Here is a 19,908-nt window from a genome sequence, read left to right as displayed (position 1 = left end):
CTGGCTGCAGAGAGAGTAAAGCCATGGAGTCTGGCTGCATAGAGAGGAAAGCCATGGAGTCTGGCTGCATAGAGAGGAAAGCCATGGAGTCTGGCTGCATAGAGAGTAAAGCCATGGAGTCTCTGGCTGCATAGAGAGGAAAGCCATGGAGTCTCTGGCTGCATAGAGAGGAAAGCCATGGAGTCTGGCTGCATAGAGAGTAAAGCCATGGAGTCTGGCTGCATAGAGAGTAAAGCCATGGAGTCTGGCTGCATAGAGAGTAAAGCCATGGAGTCTGGCTGCATAGAGAGTAAAGCCATGGAGTCTGGCTGCATAGAGAGTAAAGCCATGGAGTCTGGCTGCATAGAGAGTAAAGCCATGGAGTCTGGCTGCATAGAGAGTAAAGCCATGGAGTCTGGCTGCATAGAGAGTAAAGCCATGGAGTCTCTGGCTGCATAGAAGTAAAGCCATGGAGTCTGGGTGCATAGAGAGTAAAGCCATGGAGTCTGGCTGCATAGAGAGTAAAGCCATGGAGTCTGGGTGCATAGAGAGTAAAGCCATGGAGTCTGGCTGCATAGAGAGTAAAGCCATGGAGTCTGGCTGCATAGAGAGTAAAGCCATGGAGTCTGGCTGCATAGAGAGTAAAGCCATGGAGTCTGGCTGCATAGAGAGTAAAGCCATGGAGTCTGGCTGCATAGAGAGTAAAGCCATGGAGTCTGGCTGCATAGAGAGTAAAGCCATGGAGTCTGGCTGCATAGAGAGTAAAGCCATGGAGTCTGGCTGCATAGAGAGTAAAGCCATGGAGTCTCTGGCTGCATAGAGAGTAAAGCCATGGAGTCTCTGGCTGCATAGAGAGTAAAGCCATGGAGTCTGGCTGCATAGAGAGTAAAGCCATGGAGTCTGGCTGCATAGAGAGTAAAGCCATGGAGTCTGGCTGCATAGAGAGTAAAGCCATGGAGTCTGGCTGCATAGAGAGTAAAGCCATGGAGTCTGGCTGCATAGAGAGTAAAGCCATGTAGTCTGGCTGCATAGAGAGTAAGGCCATGGAGTCTGGCTGCATAGAGAGTAAAGCCATGGAGTCTGGCTGCATAGAGAGTAAAGCCATGGAGTCTGGCTGCATCGAGAGTAAAGCCATGGAGTCTCTGGCTGCATCGAGAGTAAAGCCATGGAGTCTGGCTGCATAGAGAGTAAAGCCATGGAGTCTGGCTGCATAGAGAGTAAGGCCATGGAGTCTGGCTGCATAGAGAGTAAGGCCATGGAGTCTGGCTGCATAGAGAGTAAAGCCATGGAGTCTGGCTGCATAGAGAGTAAAGCCATGAAGTCTGGCTGCATAGAGAGTAAAACCATGGAGTCTGGCTGCATAGAGAGTAAAGCCATGGAGTCTGGCTGCATAGAGAGTAAAGCCATGGAGTCTGGCTGCATAGAGAGTAAAGCCATGGAGTCTGGCTGCATAGAGAGTAAAACCATGGAGTCTGGCTGCATAGAGAGTAAAACCATGGAGTCTGGCTGCATAGAGAGTAAAGCCATGGAGTCTGGCTGCATAGAGAGTAAAGCCATGGAGTCTGGCTGCATAGAGAGTAGAACCATGGAGTCTGGCTGCATAGAGAGTAAAACCATGGAGTCTGGCTGCATAGAGAGTAAAGCCATGGAGTCTGGCTGCATAGAGAGTAAAACCATGGAGTCTGGCTGCATAGAGAGTAAAGCCATGGAGTCTCTGGCTGCATAGAGAGTAAAGCCATGGAGTCTGGCTGCATAGAGAGTAAAGCCATGGAGTCTGGCTGCATAGAGAGTAAAGCCATGGAGTCTCTGGCTGCATAGAGAGTAAAGCCATGGAGTCTGGCTGCATAGAGAGTAAAGCCTTGGAGTCTGGCTGCATAGAGAGTAAAACCATGGAGTCTGGCTGCATAGAGAGTAAAGCCATGGAGTCTGGCTGCATAGAGAGTAAAGCCATGGAGTCTGGCTGCATAGAGAGTAAAACCATGGAGTCTGGCTGCATAGAGAGTAAAGCCATGGAGTCTGGCTGCATAGAGAGTAAAGCCATGGAGTCTGGCTGCATAGAGAGTAAAGCCATGGAGTCTGGCTGCATAGAGAGTAAAGCCATGGAGTCTGGCTGCATAGAGAGTAAAACCATGGAGTCTCTGGCTGCATAGAGAGTAAAGCCATGGAGTCTGGCTGCATAGAGAGTAAATCCATGGAGTCTGGCTGCATAGAGAGTAAATCCATGGAGTATGGCTGCATAGAGAGTAAAGCCATGGAGTCTGGCTGCATAGAGAGTAAAACCATGGAGTCTCTGGCTGCATAGAGAGTAAAGCCTTGGAGTCTGGCTGCATAGAGAGTAAAACCATGGAGTCTGGCTGCATAGAGAGTAAAGCCATGGAGTCTGGCTGCATAGAGAGTAAAGCCATGGAGTCTGGCTGCATAGAGAGTAAAACCATGGAGTCTGGCTGCATAGAGAGTAAAACCATGGAGTCTGGCTGCATAGAGAGTAAAGCCATGGAGTCTGGCTGCATAGAGAGTAAAGCCATGGAGTCTCTGGCTGCATAGAGAGTAAAGCCATGGAGTCTGGCTGCATAGAGAGTAAAGCCATGGAGTCTGGCTGCATAGAGAGTAAAGCCATGGAGTCTGGCTGCATAGAGAGTAAAGCCATGGAGTCTGGCTGCATAGAGAGTAAAACCATGGAGTCTCTGGCTGCATAGAGAGTAAAGCCATGGAGTCTCTGGCTGCATAGAGAGTAAAGCCATGGAGTCTGGCTGCATAGAGAGTAAAGCCATGGAGTCTGGCTGCATAGAGAGTAAAGCCATGGAGTCTGGCTGCATAGAGAGTAAAGCCATGGAGTCTGGCTGCATAGAGAGTAAAGCCTTGGAGTCTGGCTGCATAGAGAGTAAAACCATGGAGTCTGGCTGCATAGAGAGTAAAGCCATGGAGTCTGGCTGCATAGAGAGTAAAGCCATGGAGTCTGGCTGCATAGAGAGTAAAACCATGGAGTCTGGCTGCATAGAGAGTAAAGCCATGGAGTCTGGCTGCATAGAGAGTAAAGCCATGGAGTCTGGCTGCATAGAGAGTAAAGCCATGGAGTCTGGCTGCATAGAGAGTAAAGCCATGGAGTCTGGCTGCATAGAGAGTAAAACCATGGAGTCTCTGGCTGCATAGAGAGTAAAGCCATGGAGTCTGGCTGCATAGAGAGTAAATCCATGGAGTCTGGCTGCATAGAGAGTAAATCCATGGAGTATGGCTGCATAGAGAGTAAAGCCATGGAGTCTGGCTGCATAGAGAGTAAAACCATGGAGTCTCTGGCTGCATAGAGAGTAAAGCCTTGGAGTCTGGCTGCATAGAGAGTAAAGCCATGGAGTCTGGCTGCATAGAGAGTAAAGCCATGGAGTCTGGCTGCATAGAGAGTAAAGCCATGGAGTCTGGCTGCATAGAGAGTAAAACCATGGAGTCTGGCTGCATAGAGAGTAAAACCATGGAGTCTGGCTGCATAGAGAGTAAAGCCATGGAGTCTGGCTGCATAGAGAGTAAAGCCATGGAGTCTGGCTGCATAGAGAGTAAAGCCATGGAGTCTGGCTGCATAGAGAGTAAAGCCATGGAGTCTCTGGCTGCATAGAGAGTAAAGCCATGGAGTCTCTGGCTGCATAGAGAGTAAAGCCATGGAGTCTGGCTGCATAGAGAGTAAAGCCATGGAGTCTGGCTGCATAGAGAGTAAAGCCATGGAGTCTGGCTGCATAGAGAGTAAAGCCATGGAGTCTGGCTGCATAGAGAGTAAAGCCATGGAGTCTGGCTGCATAGAGAGTAAAGCCATGGAGTCTGGCTGCATAGAGAGTAAAACCATGGAGTCTGGCTGCATAGAGAGTAAAACCATTTAGTCTGGCTGCATAGAGAGTAAAGCCATGGAGTCTGGCTGCATAGAGAGTAAAGCCATGGAGTCTGGCTGCATAGAGAGTAAAGCCATGGAGTCTCTGTGCCACAAATTTAGTGACAAAACGTTACCAAACCTAGCCAGATCATTTAAAGTCAGTCTCAAGTCATTGTCGAGTCTTGAGGCTACAAGTTTAATCAAATGTGTAACTCGATTCCACAAGTCTGCTATACGGGGTTCTAGGAACAAAATGGAACAGAGTACAATGTTACACTGTCATGTTACAAAGGTGCACGTTGCCAAGTGAGGAGAGGCCTCAACAGGAGGGAATACTACAGAGACAGAGCGGCGGGCCGTAGCAGGCTTCCAGCCCTCAGAGAGGCGGGCCGTAGCAGGCTTCCAGCCCACAGAGAGGCGGGCCGTAGCAGGCTTCCAGCCCACAGAGAGGCGGGCCGTAGCAGGCTTCCAGCCCACAGAGAGGCGGGCCGTAGCAGGCTTCCAGCCCACAGAGAGGCGGGCCGTAGCAGGCTTCCAGCCCACAGAGAGGCGGGCCGTAGCAGGCTTCCAGCCCACAGAGAGGCGGGCCGTAGCAGGCTTCCAGCCCACAGAGAGGCGGGCCGTAGCAGGCTTCCAGCCCACAGAGAGGCGGGCCGTAGCAGGCTTCCAGCCCACAGAGAGGCGGGCCGTAGCAGGCTTCCAGCCCTCAGAGAGGCGGGCTGTAGCAGGCTTCCAGCCCACAGAGAGGCGGGCCGTAGCAGGCTTCCAGCCCACAGCCGCCTGACTCTTACAGGATAAGGGCTCCTTGTTTTCAGATAGAAATTGGTCCTCGGTTGCTGTCCGACTTGAACTACAGTCATGAACAGTGCAGTTTTAAAAAAATGATTCAACAAGGGTCCATTTACAGTGGATGTAGAGTGGTTCTGAAGCACAACTGACCAGGGAGGGAAATATTACCCTCGTTTCCACATTCCAGGGTTTTGGGACAAAAGTAAATTGTTTTATTTTGTCCCTCGCCCTGCCCCTATCCCCCCCAGACCCAGGTCTGTCTTTCATACGACTGACTAGCACAGGGAGAGAGAGATAATATCTAGGTGCACCCAAGCATGAGGTGTCAAGTAGCAGCTAACACATACACACACACACGGCTCCAGAGTAATGCCTCATCAATAACACACACACACAGACAAAGAGACAGAGACAAACACAGAGACACACACACACACACACACAGACAGACAGACAGAGAGAGAGACACACACACACAGACACACACATACACACAGACAGACACACACACACAGAGACAGACACACACACACAGACAGAGAGACAGAGACACACAGACAGAGACAGAGACACACACGCAGACAGACACACACACACACAGATAGACACAGCACAGACACACACACACACACAGACAGAGAGAGAGACAGACACACACACAGAGAGACAGACACACACACAGAGAGACAGACACACACACAGAGAGACAGACACACACACAGAGAGACAGACACACACACACACACACACACAGAGAGACAGACACACACACAGAGAGACAGACACACACACAGAGAGACAGACACACACACAGAGAGACAGAGACACACAGACATATGGCTCCAGAGTAATTCAACGTCAATCACATAAATGAAAATGTACCTAATCAGTAAAAACAACACTGTTAACCACAATTATTTTCTGATCGGAGACTTTTATTTGTTGTACATAATGTCCTCTGACATAATTTCCTATGACTTGAAAATAGACTTCTTGACATCAAGAAAGATTTCTACATTTCTACTTTAACGAGTGGGCAGCTCTGGATGTTCCGCTTACCCCCGGACCAGACCCTGATCCCCCGGGACTCCAAAGAGGAAGCGACGGTGAAAGAGGCAGGCGAGGCGGCATCCTGACGAGACGACGTTGGCGAGCAAATTAACCGCCTCTACCCTCACTTCTGTTGGCGAGCGTAGAGTCACTAGAGAACAAACTAGATGAGCTCTGTTCCAGACTATCCTATCTACAGGACCTGTAATATTCTATGTTTCTCAGAGTTGTGGCTGAACAAGGACGTGGATAATATACAGTACCAGTCAAAAGTTTGGACACCTACTTATTGAAGGATTTTATTCATTTTTTTTACTGTTTTCTACATTGTAGAATAATAGTGAAAGACATCAAAACTATGAAATAACACATATGGAATCATGTAGTAACCAAAAAAGTGTTAAACAAATTTTTTAAAGTAGACACTTTTTGCCTTGACAGTTTTGCACACTCTTGGCTGTCTCTCAACCAGCTTCACCTGGAATGCTTTACCAACAATCTTGAAGGAGTTCCCGCATATGCATCCCAAACCACCTTAATTGGGTTGAGGAGGCCAGGTCATCTGATGCAGCTCTAATGAACTTATACTTTGCAGCATAGGTAACTGTCATGGATGCCATGGTTGCACTTAGTTTGAAGATGTAATCCAGAGATTTCTGTGTGTTCTCTTTTCAAATCCATCTGCATATTAGCAATCAAATGCCAAAATTTGCTCCAGCTCTTCAGCTATCAGACTCTAATTCCACTGATTTTCAAAACTCGGTCCTCCAGAATGTGGAGAGCAACACTGAAGCAGTTTTAATACGTGATGTCTTTCTAAAAAGCTGCATTAGACAGGATTGCCTACACATACTGATCATTTACAGATGGCGTACAGTAGACCACATACTGATCATTTACAGATGGCGTACAGTAGACCACATACTGATCATTTACAGATGGCGTACAGTAGACCACATACTGATCATTTACAGATGGCGTACAGTAGACCACATACTGATCATTTACAGATGGCGTACAGTAGACCACATACTGATCATTTACAGATGGCGTACAGTAGACCACATACTGATCATTTACAGATGGCGTACAGTAGACCACATTCTGATCATTTACAGATGGCATACAAGTTTGTTAATAAGGCACATGAAAGTTCACATGTTCCAGAAGGCATTTCTGACAAAAAAAACAACGTATTTTCGTAATTATTGTTTTTTTATACGTTCAAATGTCATTCCTGTGAAGTAATGATACATTGTTTCCTGAAACGAGTCACATTTTGTTACGTTAAAGCCTTATTCTAAAAATTGATTTAAAAAATAATAATTCTCATCCATCTACACAACCAGCCGGTAAGTTTGTCACGTTCAGTGAAATGCCTTTCGTCCTTGCTTTACGATATTTCACGCTCTGTTTCATCTGACGCTTCTGATCTCTGCTCCAACAGTAGACATCAATCAGTCTTCTGTCTTGATGTTATGGATTTCTCTGTCTGTTACCCCCCCCCCTCCACCGCCTCTCTCCAGTCTTGGAATGAATCACAAGACTAGTTTCTTTAGGACATCTGTGTACATTGGACAATAAATATTTTATCATCTTCTCTCTGCAGAGGCAAGCCTTCCAATGGCGACTTCCGTAGTACTAAGGACCCTCGGGACTGTAGCCGCAGCCCCATGGAGCGAGCCGCCACCCCCTCCATGGTTCTCCATGGCAACCACCACCTGTATGCCCCCCACCACCACATGCCCAGCCTGGCCATGGACCAGCCTCTCGCCCTGACCAAAAACAACATGGATGCCGCCCGTACCTTTGTCATCTCACCAACCGTCAGCCCTGTGGAGCGCCAGCAGGTTAGACTCAAGACGAACACACACACACACACACACTCACACTTTCAGGGCATAAGAATATGCAGGTAACACGTTGTCTTCAAAACCCCATGCCAATTCCACGTTGTCTTCAAAACCCCATGCCAATTCCACGTTGTCTTCAAAACCCCATGCCAAGTCCAGGTTGTCTTCAAAAGCCCATGCCAAGTCCAGGTTGTCTTCAAAAGCCCATGCCAAGTCCAGGTTGTCTTCAAAATCCCATGCCAAGTCCAGGTTGTCTTCAAAAGCCCATGCCAAGTCCAGGTTGTCTTCAAAAGCCCATGCCAAGTCCAGGTTGTCTTCAAAAGCCCATGCCAAGTCCAGGTTGTCTTCAAAAGCCCATGCCAAGTCCAGGTTGTCTTCAAAAGCCCATGCCAAGTCCAGGTTGTCTTCAAAAGCCCATGCCAAGTCCAGGTTGTCTTCAAAAGCCCATGCCAAGTCCAGGTTGTCTTCAAAACCCCATGCTAAGTCCACGTTGTCTTCAACACCCCATGCTAAGTCCACGTTGTCTTCAACACCCCATGCTAAGTCCACGTTGTCTTCAACACCCCATGCTAAGTCCTGAACATGTTTTGTTTGATTTCTTTGTGTTTGTTTAGAATCGTCCGTCAGTGATAACGTGCGCTCCAGCCAAAAACCGCAACTGTAACCTGCCTAACAACTACAATAGACCAGCCTGCAACTGTAAGTAGCATCATATATATTATACCATACTGCTACAGTAGACCAGCCTGCAACTGTAAGTAGCATCATATATATTATACCATACTGCTACAGTAGACCAGCCTGCAACTGTAAGTAGCATCATATATATTATACCATACTGCTACAGTAGACCAGCCTGCAACTGTAAGTAGCATCATATATATTATACCATACTGCTACAGTAGACCAGCCTGCAACTGTAAGTAGCATCATATATATTATACCATACTGCTACAATAGACCAGCCTGCAACTGTAAGTAGCATCATATATATTATACCATACTGCTACAGTAGATCAGCCTGCAGACACCCCAGGTAACAGCTGTAAGTCATCAGATATATTATACCATACTGCTACAGTAGACCAGCCTGCAACTGTAAGTAGCATCATATATATTATACCATACTGCTACAGTAGATCAGCCTGCAGACACCCCAGGTAACAGCTGTAAGTCATCAGATATATTATACCATACTGCTACAGTAGACCAGCCTGCAACTGTAAGTAGCATCATATATATTATACCATACTGATACAGTAGACCAGCATGCAACTGTAAGTAGCATCATATATATATATTATACCATACTGCTACAGTAGATCAGCCTGCAGACACCCCAGGTAACAGCTGTAAGTCATCAGATATATTATACCATACTGCTACAGTAGACCAGCATGCAACTGTAAGTAGCATCATATATATATATTATACCATACTGCTACAATAGACCAGCCTGCAGACACCCCAGGTAACCGCTGTAAGTCATCAGATGAGCCCTATGCTGCCTGTAGACTCCAACGGGGACCACATAAGGGTCCTAGATTTGGTTTGGGATTAGAGTGAAGTGTAAGGTTAAAAGTAGTGCACCCCAGACGTAAATCTGTCTAGATGTTAGAGCCTCGCCTGTCTGGGGTTAGAGCCGCGCCTGTCTGGATGTTAGAGCCCCGCCTGTCTAGATGTTAGAGCCGCGCCTGTCTGGATGTTAGAGCCGCGCCTGTCTGGATGTTAGAGCCCCGCCTGTCTGGATGTTAGAGCCCCGCCTGTCTGGATGTTAGAGCCCTGCCTGTCTGGATGTTAGAGCCCCGCCTGTCTAGATGTTAGAGCCCCGCCTGTCTAGATGTTAGAGCCCCGCCTGTCTAGATGTTAGAGCCCCGCCTGTCTGGGGTTAGAGCCCCGCCTGTCTGGATGTTAGAGCCCCGCCTGTCTGGATGTTAGAGCCCCGCCTGTCTGGATGTTAGAGCCCAGCCTGTCTGGATGTTAGAGCCCCGCCTGTCTGGGGTTAGAGCCCCGCCTGTCTAGATGTTAGAGTTATAGCCCTGTCCTTTCTTTTCTCTTCCAGCCAACTCTGCGTGTGTTGACCCGGTGATCGAGGAGCATTTCCGTCGCAGCCTGGGGAGGAACTACAAGCAGCCGGAACCCGTCTCTAACTCTGTGTCCATCACCGGCTCTGTGGACGACCATTTCACCAAGGCCTTAGGAGAAACCTGGCTGCAGATCAAAGCCAAAGGAAGCTCCTCCTCCTCCTCCTCCCCTGACTCCTCCCCCAACAGTCACATGGTCAACCACAGCCACTCTCCATCCATTGTGTCCTGATGGGAGGGGCTTAGAGCCAGCTAAAACCTGCCCCCTGCCCCATCCCTTATTCACTGTAACACCACAGGTTAAACCACCCTGCTGGAGAGTTACTGGCTAGGCAGGGTGTATTCATTTAGCTCCAGCCCTGTTGTAACTAACACCTGATTCATCGAATCAAGGTCCCGATGAACAGCTGATGTAGAAGAATCAGTCATATTCATGAGGTCACCAAACTTGTTTTAATTTTGTGTTGCAAAATATTTAGTTATAGTGTGCACTAACAAATACGACCACAGGTGTGTTTCAGAGCAGGGCTGGAGGAAAACCCTGCGTGTCCAATGTCTCTCCTTCCAGGAAGAGGGTTGGCCTTGTTCCCTGGTGTAAGACTACCCTGCATGATGTAACCCCGTAGAGAGCTGTGCCTGTAGCTAGGGATATAGCCATGTATATAACCATGGAGTAAAAGGGAAGCATTTTCTTTTCTCTACGTTTTGACTTTTGTCCTTTAATTAATTTCGAATGGACTTTTATGTAGAAGTAGGTTTTGCGTACTTCTTTCTGCTTGTGTTATTGGACGGCTGAGATTTTGAAGAGAAAAGCTGAGTGGGAAACGGTTTGTTTCTGTGAACAATGAGATGTACGGATTCAAAATGGAGACGCATCCCAACCAACCACATGCCTTCGTTACCAAAGAGAACTCTGATGCAAATCTGTTACCTCTTTTTAAAAAGAAAAAATACATTTTATTCCCCCATCTTTTAGTTTGCTCCCTCACCCCTCCACCCCTACTTTCCTCTCCCTCACCCCTCCACCCCTACTTTCCTCTCCCTCACCCCTCCACCCCTACTTTCCTCTCCCTCACCCCTCCACCCCTACTTTCCTCTCCCTCACCCCTCCACCCCTACTTTCCTCTCCCTCACCCCTCCACCCCTACTTTCCTCTCCCTCACCCCTCCACCCCTACTTTCCTCTCCCTCACCCCTCCACCCCTACTTTCCTCTCCCTCACCCCTCCACCCCTACTTTCCTCTCCCTCACCCCTCCACCCCTACTTTCCTCTCCCTCACCCCTCCACCCCTACTTTCCTCTCCCTCACCCCTCCACCCCTACTTTCCTCTCCCTCACCCCTCCACCCCTACTTTCCTCTCCCTCACCCCTCCACCCCTACTTTCCTCTCCCTCACCCCTCCACCCCTACTTTCCTCTCCCTCACCCCTCCACCCCTACTTTCCTCTCCCTCACCCCTCCACCCCTACTTTCCTCTCCCTCACCCCTCCACCCCTACTTTCCTCTCCCTCACCCCTCCACCCCTACTTTCCTCTCCCTCACCCCTCCACCCCTACTTTCCTCTCCCTCACCCCTCCACCCCTACTTTCCTCTCCCTCACCCCTCCACCCCTACTTTCCTCTCCCTCACCCCTCCACCCCTACTTTCCTCTCCCTCACCCCTCCACCCCTACTTTCCTCTCCCTCACCCCTCCACCCCTACTTTCCTCTCCCTCACCCCTCCACCCCTACTTTCCTCTCCCTCACCCCTCCACCCCTACTTTCCTCTCCCTCACCCCTCCACCCCTACTTTCCTCTCCCTCACCCCTCCACCCCTACTTTCCTCTCCCTCACCCCTCCACCCCTACTTTCCTCTCCCTTACCCCTCCACCCCTACTTTCTTCTCCCTTACCCCTCCACCCCTACTTTCTTCTCCCTTACCCCTCCACCCCTACTTTCCTCTCCCTCACCCCTCCACCCCTACTTTCCTCTCCCTTACCCCTCCACCCCTACTTTCCTCTCCCTCACCCCTCCACCCCTACTTTCCTCTCCCTCACCCCTCCACCCCTACTTTCCTCTCCCTCACCCCTCCACCCCTACTTTCCTCTCCCTCACCCCTCCACCCCTACTTTCCTCTCCCTCACCCCTCCACCCCTACTTTCCTCTCCCTCACCCCTCCACCCCTACTTTCCTCTCCCTTACCCCTCCACCCCTACTTTCCTCTCCCTCACCCCTCCACCCCTACTTTCCTCTCCCTCACCCCTCCACCCCTACTTTCCTCTCCCTCACCCCTCCACCCCTACTTTCCTCTCCCTTACCCCTCCACCCCTACTTTCTTCTCCCTTACCCCTCCACCCCTACTTTCTTCCTTACCCTCACCCCTAATTTCTCCCTTACCCCTCCACCCCTACTTTCTTCTCCCTTACCCCTCCACCCCTACTTTCCTCTCCCTTACCCCTCCACCCCTACTTTCCTCTCCCTCACCCCTCCACCCCTACTTTCCTCTCCCTCACCCCTCCACCCCTACTTTCCTCTCCCTCACCCCTCCACCCCTACTTTCCTCTCCCTCACCCCTCCACCCCTACTTTCCTCTCCCTCACCCCTCCACCCCTACTTTCCTCTCCCTCACCCCTCCACCCCTACTTTCCTCTCCCTCACCCCTCCACCCCTACTTTCCTCTCCCTCACCCCTCCACCCCTACTTTCCTCTCCCTCACCCCTCCACCCCTACTTTCCTCTCCCCTACTTTCCTCTCCCCTACTTTCCTCTCCCCTACCCCCTTATAGCTCTTCTGTCTCTCTCTGCGGCACTGTGGTGTGGTAGGTAGATTATATCTCCTCTCTCTGCGACACTGTGGTGTGGTAAGTAGATTATGTCTCCTCTCTCTGCGGCACTGTGGTGTGGTAGGTAGATTATATCTCCTCTCTCTGCGACACTGTGGTGTGGTAGGTCGATTATGTCTCCTCTCTCTGCGCCACTGTGGTGTGGTAGGTAGATTATGTCTCCTCTCTCTGCGCCACTGTGGTGTGGTAGGTAGATTATGTCTCCTCTCTCTGCGCCACTGTGGTGTGGTAGGTAGATTATGTCTCCTCTCTCTGCGCCACTGTGGTGTGGTAGGTAGATTATGTCTCCTCTCTCTGCGCCACTGTGGTGTGGTAGGTAGATTATGTCTCCTCTCTCTGCGCCACTGTGGTGTGGTAGGTAGATTATGTCTCCTCTCTCTGCGGCACTGTGGTGTGGTAGGTAGATTATGTCTCTCTCTGCGACACTGTGGTGTGGTAGGTATATTATATCTCTCTCTGCGCCACTGTGGTGTGGTAGGTAGATTATGTCTCTCTCTGCGCCACTGTGGTGTGGTAGGTAGATTATGTCTCTCTGCGCCACTGTGGTGTGGTAGGTAGATTATGTCTCTCTCTGCGCCACTGTGGTGTGGTAGGTAGATTATGTCTCTCTCTGCGCCACTGTGGTGTGGTAGGTAGATTATGTCTCTCTCTGCGCCACTGTGGTGTGGTAGGTAGATTATGTCTCTCTCTGCGCCACTGTGGTGTGGTAGGTAGAATATGTCTCTCTCTGCGCCACTGTGGTGTGGTAGGTAGATTATGTCTCTCTGCGCCACTGTGGTGTGGTAGGTAGATTATGTCTCTCTCTGCGCCACTGTGGTGTGGTAGGTAGAATTTTGCTCTCTGGTTTGATTGATCAAGTAAAAGTAGTGCTTACAGAATAAGGTGCATATTTTGTTTTTAAATAGCTGGTATCTATTCATGTTTATTAGACATTTCAATCTTATTACAAGTTACATTGTTTTTGTTTTATATATTTGTTTTCTGCAATAACAACAACCGTTGTAGCTGCATTTACTGCTGGTCCAGTTAGACTCCATGTTAATATGTTGTATTCTTCAGTTCTCTCTGGTAGCAACCAGCTAGCGACACAGAGGACAGCCTCCGGACAGGCCTTCTGTACTCTTCTATATGATCAGTTTGGATTCTAATCTATAACAATAATATGTTTTCCGTAACGTTACCGTAATCGTTCTATAGCGTTATTGATAATCCCTGGATGCTACTGCAACAAACCAGCCGGCGAGATCGACCCAGAGTCGACCTTTTATCATAACCTTCTTTGTCTTTCTGTCGACTAGTTTTTATTTTATTTGGTGTTTTCCATGTCGTTGTTGTTTCTACTTCTCTGATGAACAACTGTGGGTGTGTAGCGGTATGCATCTTATGAGCACAAGATGTTGAAAATAAGTCTTTCAAACTATTTTGCTCACTGGGTAGATAGGCAGCTGCAGCTTGTGAAACGAACTTGTTTTACTAACTCCTGTACCAAGGCAGCAGACATTCCTTCCTATAGGGAACCTAGGACAGGTGTTGCATTCATATCAGTATTAGTATAGCTACTAACTTAGTAACAGAAAGGTGATGATTTAGTGTTGCAACATTCCGGAAACATTCCCTGAAAATTCCTTGATTTTTTTTGCGGAAAATCCTGGTTGGAAAATCCACAAATCTTCCAAACAACCAGAATTGATAGAAAACCTGAGAATTTTGGGGGATGTAACCGTAAGGTGCAAATCTAGTGGTGAAGGTGACAGAACATGGTTAAAGCTCCAGGGTTGATGAAGCACTGTCTATACAGCTCCTATATGCCCTTACATTCCATCATCCCAAGTCAAATCTATAGTTCCTGTAACTACATCCAAGGCTACACGTCCTACATGGAACCCTATTCCCAATGTAAAGCTTCATACTTTGTCTGGCCACAATTATTGCATAAGGATTAGGGATGTCATTAGGGACGGAGCCTAAACCATATTCTCTCAGAGACCGGATCCAGCTGAACCTAAACCATATTTTCTCAGAGACCGGATCCAGCTGAACCTAAACCATATTTTCTCAGAGACCGGATCCAGCTGAACCTAAACCATATTCTCTCAGAGACCGGATCCAGCTGAATCTAAACCATATTCTCTCTGAGCCAGGATCCAGTTGAACCTAAACCATATTCTCTCAGAGACCGAATCCAGCTGAACCTACACCATATTCTCTCAGAGACCAGATCCAGTTGAACCTAAACCATATTCTCCCAGAGACTGGATCCAGCTGAACCTAAACCATATTCTCTCAGAGACTGGATCCAGCTGAACCTAAACCATATTCTCTCTGAGCCAGGATGCAGTTGAACCTAAACCATATTCTCTCAGAGACTGCATCCAGCTGAACCTAAACCATATTCTCTGAGACCGGATCCAGCTGAACCTAAACCATATTCTCTCAGAGACCGGATCCAGCTGAACCTAAACCATATTCTCTCAGAGACCGGATCCAGCTGAACCTAAACCATATTCTCTCAGAGACCGGATCCAGCTGAACCTAAACCATATTCTCTCAGAGACCGGATCCAGCTGAACCTAAACCATATTCTCTCAGAGACCGGATCCAGCTGAACCTAAACCATATTCTCTCAGAGACCGGATCCAGCTGAATCTAAACCATATTCTCTCAGAGCTGATCCAGCTGCTAGTCAGTTGATGTTATTATTATTGACTTTAATCTGAGTTCAGATTTAAACAAAAACTAATGTGTAGTTCTTCAAAGATGACTGGTTGATTTCCACTTTGTACTTTCGGTAAATGTTATGAGAGAACTAAAATGTTGATAATGTCCTTTTAAAATAATCATTTATAATGTGCATGAACAGAAAGGGAAGAGGCGTAGTGTCCAGAGGTCATTTCATTATAAAAACGCGTCACTACCATAGCACTACGGTCGCACATTTCCGGTGACCTGGGAATAATTTTTTTGGAAAGCTACCAGAATTTTTCAAAAATTTTTGGAGGCTCTCACTCGTTCTGCTATGGCAACACAATGCCCTACACGCTGTAGGGAAATCACTTAATAAAAAAACTACTTTTTATATATAGTTAATTATGAGACCATCATTACGCTGTGCGTAACGATTGTACAGAGAAATTTGTAGGTATTTTTTGAGGATCAATTTGTTTAATGACATGTAGCTATTTAATTTCCCCCCCTTTTTTTTGTTTGTGTATAAAATAAATGTTTTAAAAAGTTGATCTTTTTTTAGTTTTTAGTGTTGTTTAGGTTAAAGTGCAGGAACACAGTAATAATATAAACACCGCGTTGATGACAGCCACTTGTGTATTATGACGCATAATGTGTATAATGCTGAATCAAGGCTACTCAGCAGATACTCTACAAAATGTATATCCCAAATGACAGTCTATTCCCTTTATAGTACACTACCAGAGGACAAAAGTAGTGCACTAAATAGGGAATAGGGGGTTCATTCGGGACGATGATATTTTTATTTTGAGACAATGGAAAAAAATATCTTTGTCGTCCATCTTGTTTGTGAGATCCGAACACTACTGTATTAGTCATGTTATTGGTTATTAGTTATGTTAATGGTAGATCACAGGAAGACTGTGCTTCCAAATCAACACTGTGTCCTAAGTAGCACCCTTCTCTCAAAAGTAGTGCACTATACAGGGAATATACCGTTGAAGTCAAAAGTTTACGAACACCTTAGCCCAATATATTTAAACTCATTTTTTTCCACAATTTCTGAAATGTAATCCTAGTAAAAAATTCCCCTGTCTTAGGTCAGTTAAGTCTTATGTCTTGAGATGTTAAATATATCCACATAATTTCCCCCCCTCATGATGCCATCTATTTTGTGAAGTGCACCAATCCCCCCTGCAGCAAAGCACCCCCACAACATGATGCTGCCACCCCCGTGCTTCACGGTTGGGATGGTGTTCTTCGGCTTGCAAGCCCTCCCCCTTTTTCCTCCAAACATAACAATGGTCATTATGGCCAAACAGTTCCATTTGTTTCATCAGACCAGGGGACATTTCTCCAAAAAGTACCATCTTTGTCCCCATATGTAGTTGCAAACTGTAGTCTGGCTTTTTTTTATGGCGGTTTAGGAGCAGTGGCTTCTTCCTTGCTGAGTGGCCTTTCAGGTTATGTCGATATAGGACTCGTTTTACTCTGGATGTAGATACTTTTGTACCTGTTTCCTCCAGCAACTTTACAATGTCCTTTGCTGTTGTTCTGGGATTGATTTGCACTTTTCTCACCAAAGTACGTACAAACACATTCTGAGGTCTTGGTTGATTTCTTTAGATTTTCCCATGATGTCAAGCAAAGAGGCCCTGAGTTTGAAGGTAGGCCTTGAAATACATCCTCAGGTACACCTCCAATTGACTCCAAATGATGTCAATTAGCCTATCAGAAGCTTCTAAAGCCATGACATCATTTTCTAGAATGTTCCAATCTGTTTAAAGGCACAGTCAACGTAGTGTATGTAAACTTCTGACCCACTGGAATTGTGATACAGTGAATTATAAGTGAGATAATCTAAAACAGATAGGTGGAAAAATGACTTGTGTCATGCACACACTAGATGTCCTAACCAACTTGCCAAAACTAATTTGTTAACAAGACATTTGTGTAGTGGTTGAAAAATGAGTTTGAATGACTCCAACCTAAGTGTATGTTAACTTCTGACTTCAACTGTATTTCCTGACAAAGGTAATGCATTATGGGAATCGGGTCCCACTGACACACACAACTTTCAAGCTGCATCAACATTGTAAAACCTAGTACTATGTAGTAGTACTGTAGTACAATGTAGTAGTACTGTACTACTATGTATTGTACTCTCCAAACTGTACAATCTTTATTAAACCTTAATTTTGTGGCCTTGTTTCTCCAATTGAAAAAGTTTTTGTACTTAAGTCAATGAACAATAAAGTGCTCTTAAACGGCCAAGTCTCAGTCTGGTCACTGTTATTATCAATAATTTATTACTCTTCTTTCTACGTTATTAATATTCTGAGTTTTATTTAGAAATATATTTATCATTATTATTATACACAACTGTTCACGTTTGGAAATGTCCTTGTTTTTGAAAGGAAAGCACATTTTTTTTTGTTCATTAAAATAACATCAAATTGATCAGAAATACAGTGTAGACATTGTTAATGTTGTAAATGACTCTTTTAGCTGGAAACAGCAGATTTTTAAGGGAATTTCTACATAGGCGTACAGAGGCCCAATGAATGAAGGCTCTTCCGTGCGAGAAATTGCCAAGGAACTGAAGATCTCGTACAACGCTGTGTACTACTCCCTTCATAGAACAGCGCAAACTGGCTCTAACCAGAATAGAAAGAGGAGTGGGAGGCTCCGGTGCACAACTGAGCAAGAGGACAAGTACAGTAGTGTCTAGTATAAGAAACAGGCGCCTCACAAGTCCTCAACTGGCAGCTTCATTAAATAGTACCCGCAAAACACCAGTCTCAACGTCAACAGTGAGGAGGCGACTCTGGGATGCTGGCCTTCTAGGCAGAGTTGTAAGGAAAAAGCCATATCTCAGACTGGCCAATAAAAAGAAAATATTAAGATGGGCAAAAGAACACACACTGGACAGAAGGACTCTGCCAAGAAGGCCAGAGTCCCTCGTCACTGTTGACTTTGAGACTGGTGTTTTTTATGTGTACAATTTCTGAGGTTGGTAACTCTAATGAACTTATCCTCTGCGGTTACTCTGGGTCTTCCTTTCCTGTGGCGGTCCTCATGAGAGACAGGTTACTCTGGGTCTTCCTTTCCTGTGGCGGTCCTCATGAGAGACAGGTTACTCTGGGTCTTCCTTTCCTGTGGCGGTCCTCATGAGAGCCAGGTTACTCTGGGTCTTCCTTTCCTGTGGCGGTCCTCATGAGAGACAGGTTACTCTGGGTCTTCCTTTCCTGTGGCGGTCCTCATGAGAGACAGGTTACTCTGGGTCTTCCTTTCCTGTGGCGGTCCTCATGAGAGACAGGTTACTCTGGGTCTTCCTTTCCTGTGGCGGTCCTCATGAGAGACAGGTGACTCTGGGTCTTCCTTTCCTGTGGCGGTCCTCATGAGAGACAGGTTACTCTGGGTCTTCCTTTCCTGTGGCGGTCCTCATGAGAGACAGGTAACTCTGGGTCTTCCTTTCCTGTGGCGGTCCTCATGAGAGACAGGTTACTCTGGGTCTTCCTTTCCTGTGGCGGTCCTCATGAGAGACAGGTAACTCTGGGTCTTCCTTTCCTGTGGCGGTCCTCATGAGAGACAGGTAACTCTGGGTCTTCCTTTCCTGTGGCGGTCCTCATGAGAGACAGGTTACTCTGGGTCTTCCTTTCCTGTGGCGGTCCTCATGAGAGACAGGTAACTCTGGGTCTTCCTGTCCTGTGGCGGTCCTCATGAGAGACAGGTTACTCTGGGTCTACCTGTCCTGTGGCGGTCCTCATGAGAGACAGGTTACTCTGGGTCTTCCTTTCCTGTGGCGGTCCTCATGAGAGACAGGTTACTCTGGGTCTTCCTTTCCTGTGGCGGTCCTCATGAGAGACAGGTTACTCTGGGTCTTCCTTTCCTGTGGCGGTCCTCATGAGAGACAGGTAACTCTGGGTCTTCCTGTCCTGTGGCGGTCCTCATGAGAGACAGGTTACTCTGGGTCTTCCTGTCCTGTGGCGGTCCTCATGAGAGACAGGTAACTCTGGGTCTTCCTGTCCTGTGGCGGTCCTCATGAGAGACAGGTAACTCTGGGTCTTCCTGTCCTGTGGCGGTCCTCATGAGAGACAGGTTACTCTGGGTCTTCCTGTCCTGTGGCGGTCCTCATGAGAGACAGGTAACTCTGGGTCTACCTGTCCTGTGGCGGTCCTCATGAGAGACAGGTTACTCTGGGTCTTCCTTTCCTGTGGCGGTCCTCATGAGAGCCAGGTTACTCTGGGTCTTCCTTTCCTGTGGCGGTCCTCATGAGAGACAGGTTACTCTGGGTCTTCCTGTCCTGTGGCGGTCCTCATGAGAGACAGGTAACTCTGGGTCTTCCTGTCCTGTGGCGGTCCTCATGAGAGACAGGTTACTCTGGGTCTTCCTGTCCTGTGGCGGTCCTCATGAGAGACAGGTAACTCTGGGTCTTCCTTTCCTGTGGCGGTCCTCATGAGAGACAGGTAACTCTGGGTCTTCCTTTCCTGTGGCGGTCCTCATGAGAGACAGGTAACTCTGGGTCTTCCTTTCCTGTGGCGGTCCTCATGAGAGACAGGTAACTCTGGGTCTTCCTTTCCTGTGGCGGTCCTCATGAGAGACAGGTTACTCTGGGTCTTCCTGTCCTGTGGCGGTCCTCATGAGAGACAGGTTACTCTGGGTCTTCCTTTCCTGTGGCGGTCCTCATGAGAGACAGGTAACTCTGGGTCTTCCTGTCCTGTGGCGGTCCTCATGAGAGACAGGTTACTCTGGGTCTTCCTGTCCTGTGGCGGTCCTCATGAGAGACAGGTTACT

General features: G+C 47.6%; 1 protein-coding gene and 1 long non-coding RNA gene across 4 annotated transcripts in view; both read left to right on the top strand.

Annotated features, from left to right (window-relative positions):
• The window catches only part of LOC109886344 (transcription cofactor vestigial-like protein 4), a 91,921-nt gene extending 81,275 nt beyond the window's left edge, over positions 1-10,646 (top strand). For all 3 annotated transcript variants that reach the window (XM_031792369.1, XM_031791927.1, XM_031791467.1), the window contains 3 exons: positions 7,281-7,521; positions 8,139-8,223; positions 9,587-10,646. In XM_031792369.1, the coding sequence (XP_031648229.1) occupies positions 7,281-7,521; positions 8,139-8,223; positions 9,587-9,840 (580 nt within the window). In that variant the 3' untranslated portion in view covers positions 9,841-10,646. The remainder of the gene's footprint in view (positions 1-7,280; positions 7,522-8,138; positions 8,224-9,586) is intronic.
• Positions 10,647-12,292: 1,646 nt separating this feature from the next.
• LOC116353636 (uncharacterized) lies at positions 12,293-17,382 on the top strand. The gene is made up of 2 exons (XR_004203174.1): positions 12,293-13,019; positions 13,252-17,382. It is a non-coding gene; the product is annotated as an uncharacterized LOC116353636 (long non-coding RNA).
• The last annotated feature ends 2,526 nt before the right edge of the window (positions 17,383-19,908 follow it).

The sequence above is a fragment of the Oncorhynchus kisutch genome, linkage group LG1 (genome assembly GCF_002021735.2).
Source record: "Oncorhynchus kisutch isolate 150728-3 linkage group LG1, Okis_V2, whole genome shotgun sequence".
Lineage (NCBI taxonomy): Eukaryota > Metazoa > Chordata > Actinopteri > Salmoniformes > Salmonidae > Oncorhynchus > Oncorhynchus kisutch.
This window is presented reverse-complemented; position numbering and strand designations above follow the sequence as displayed.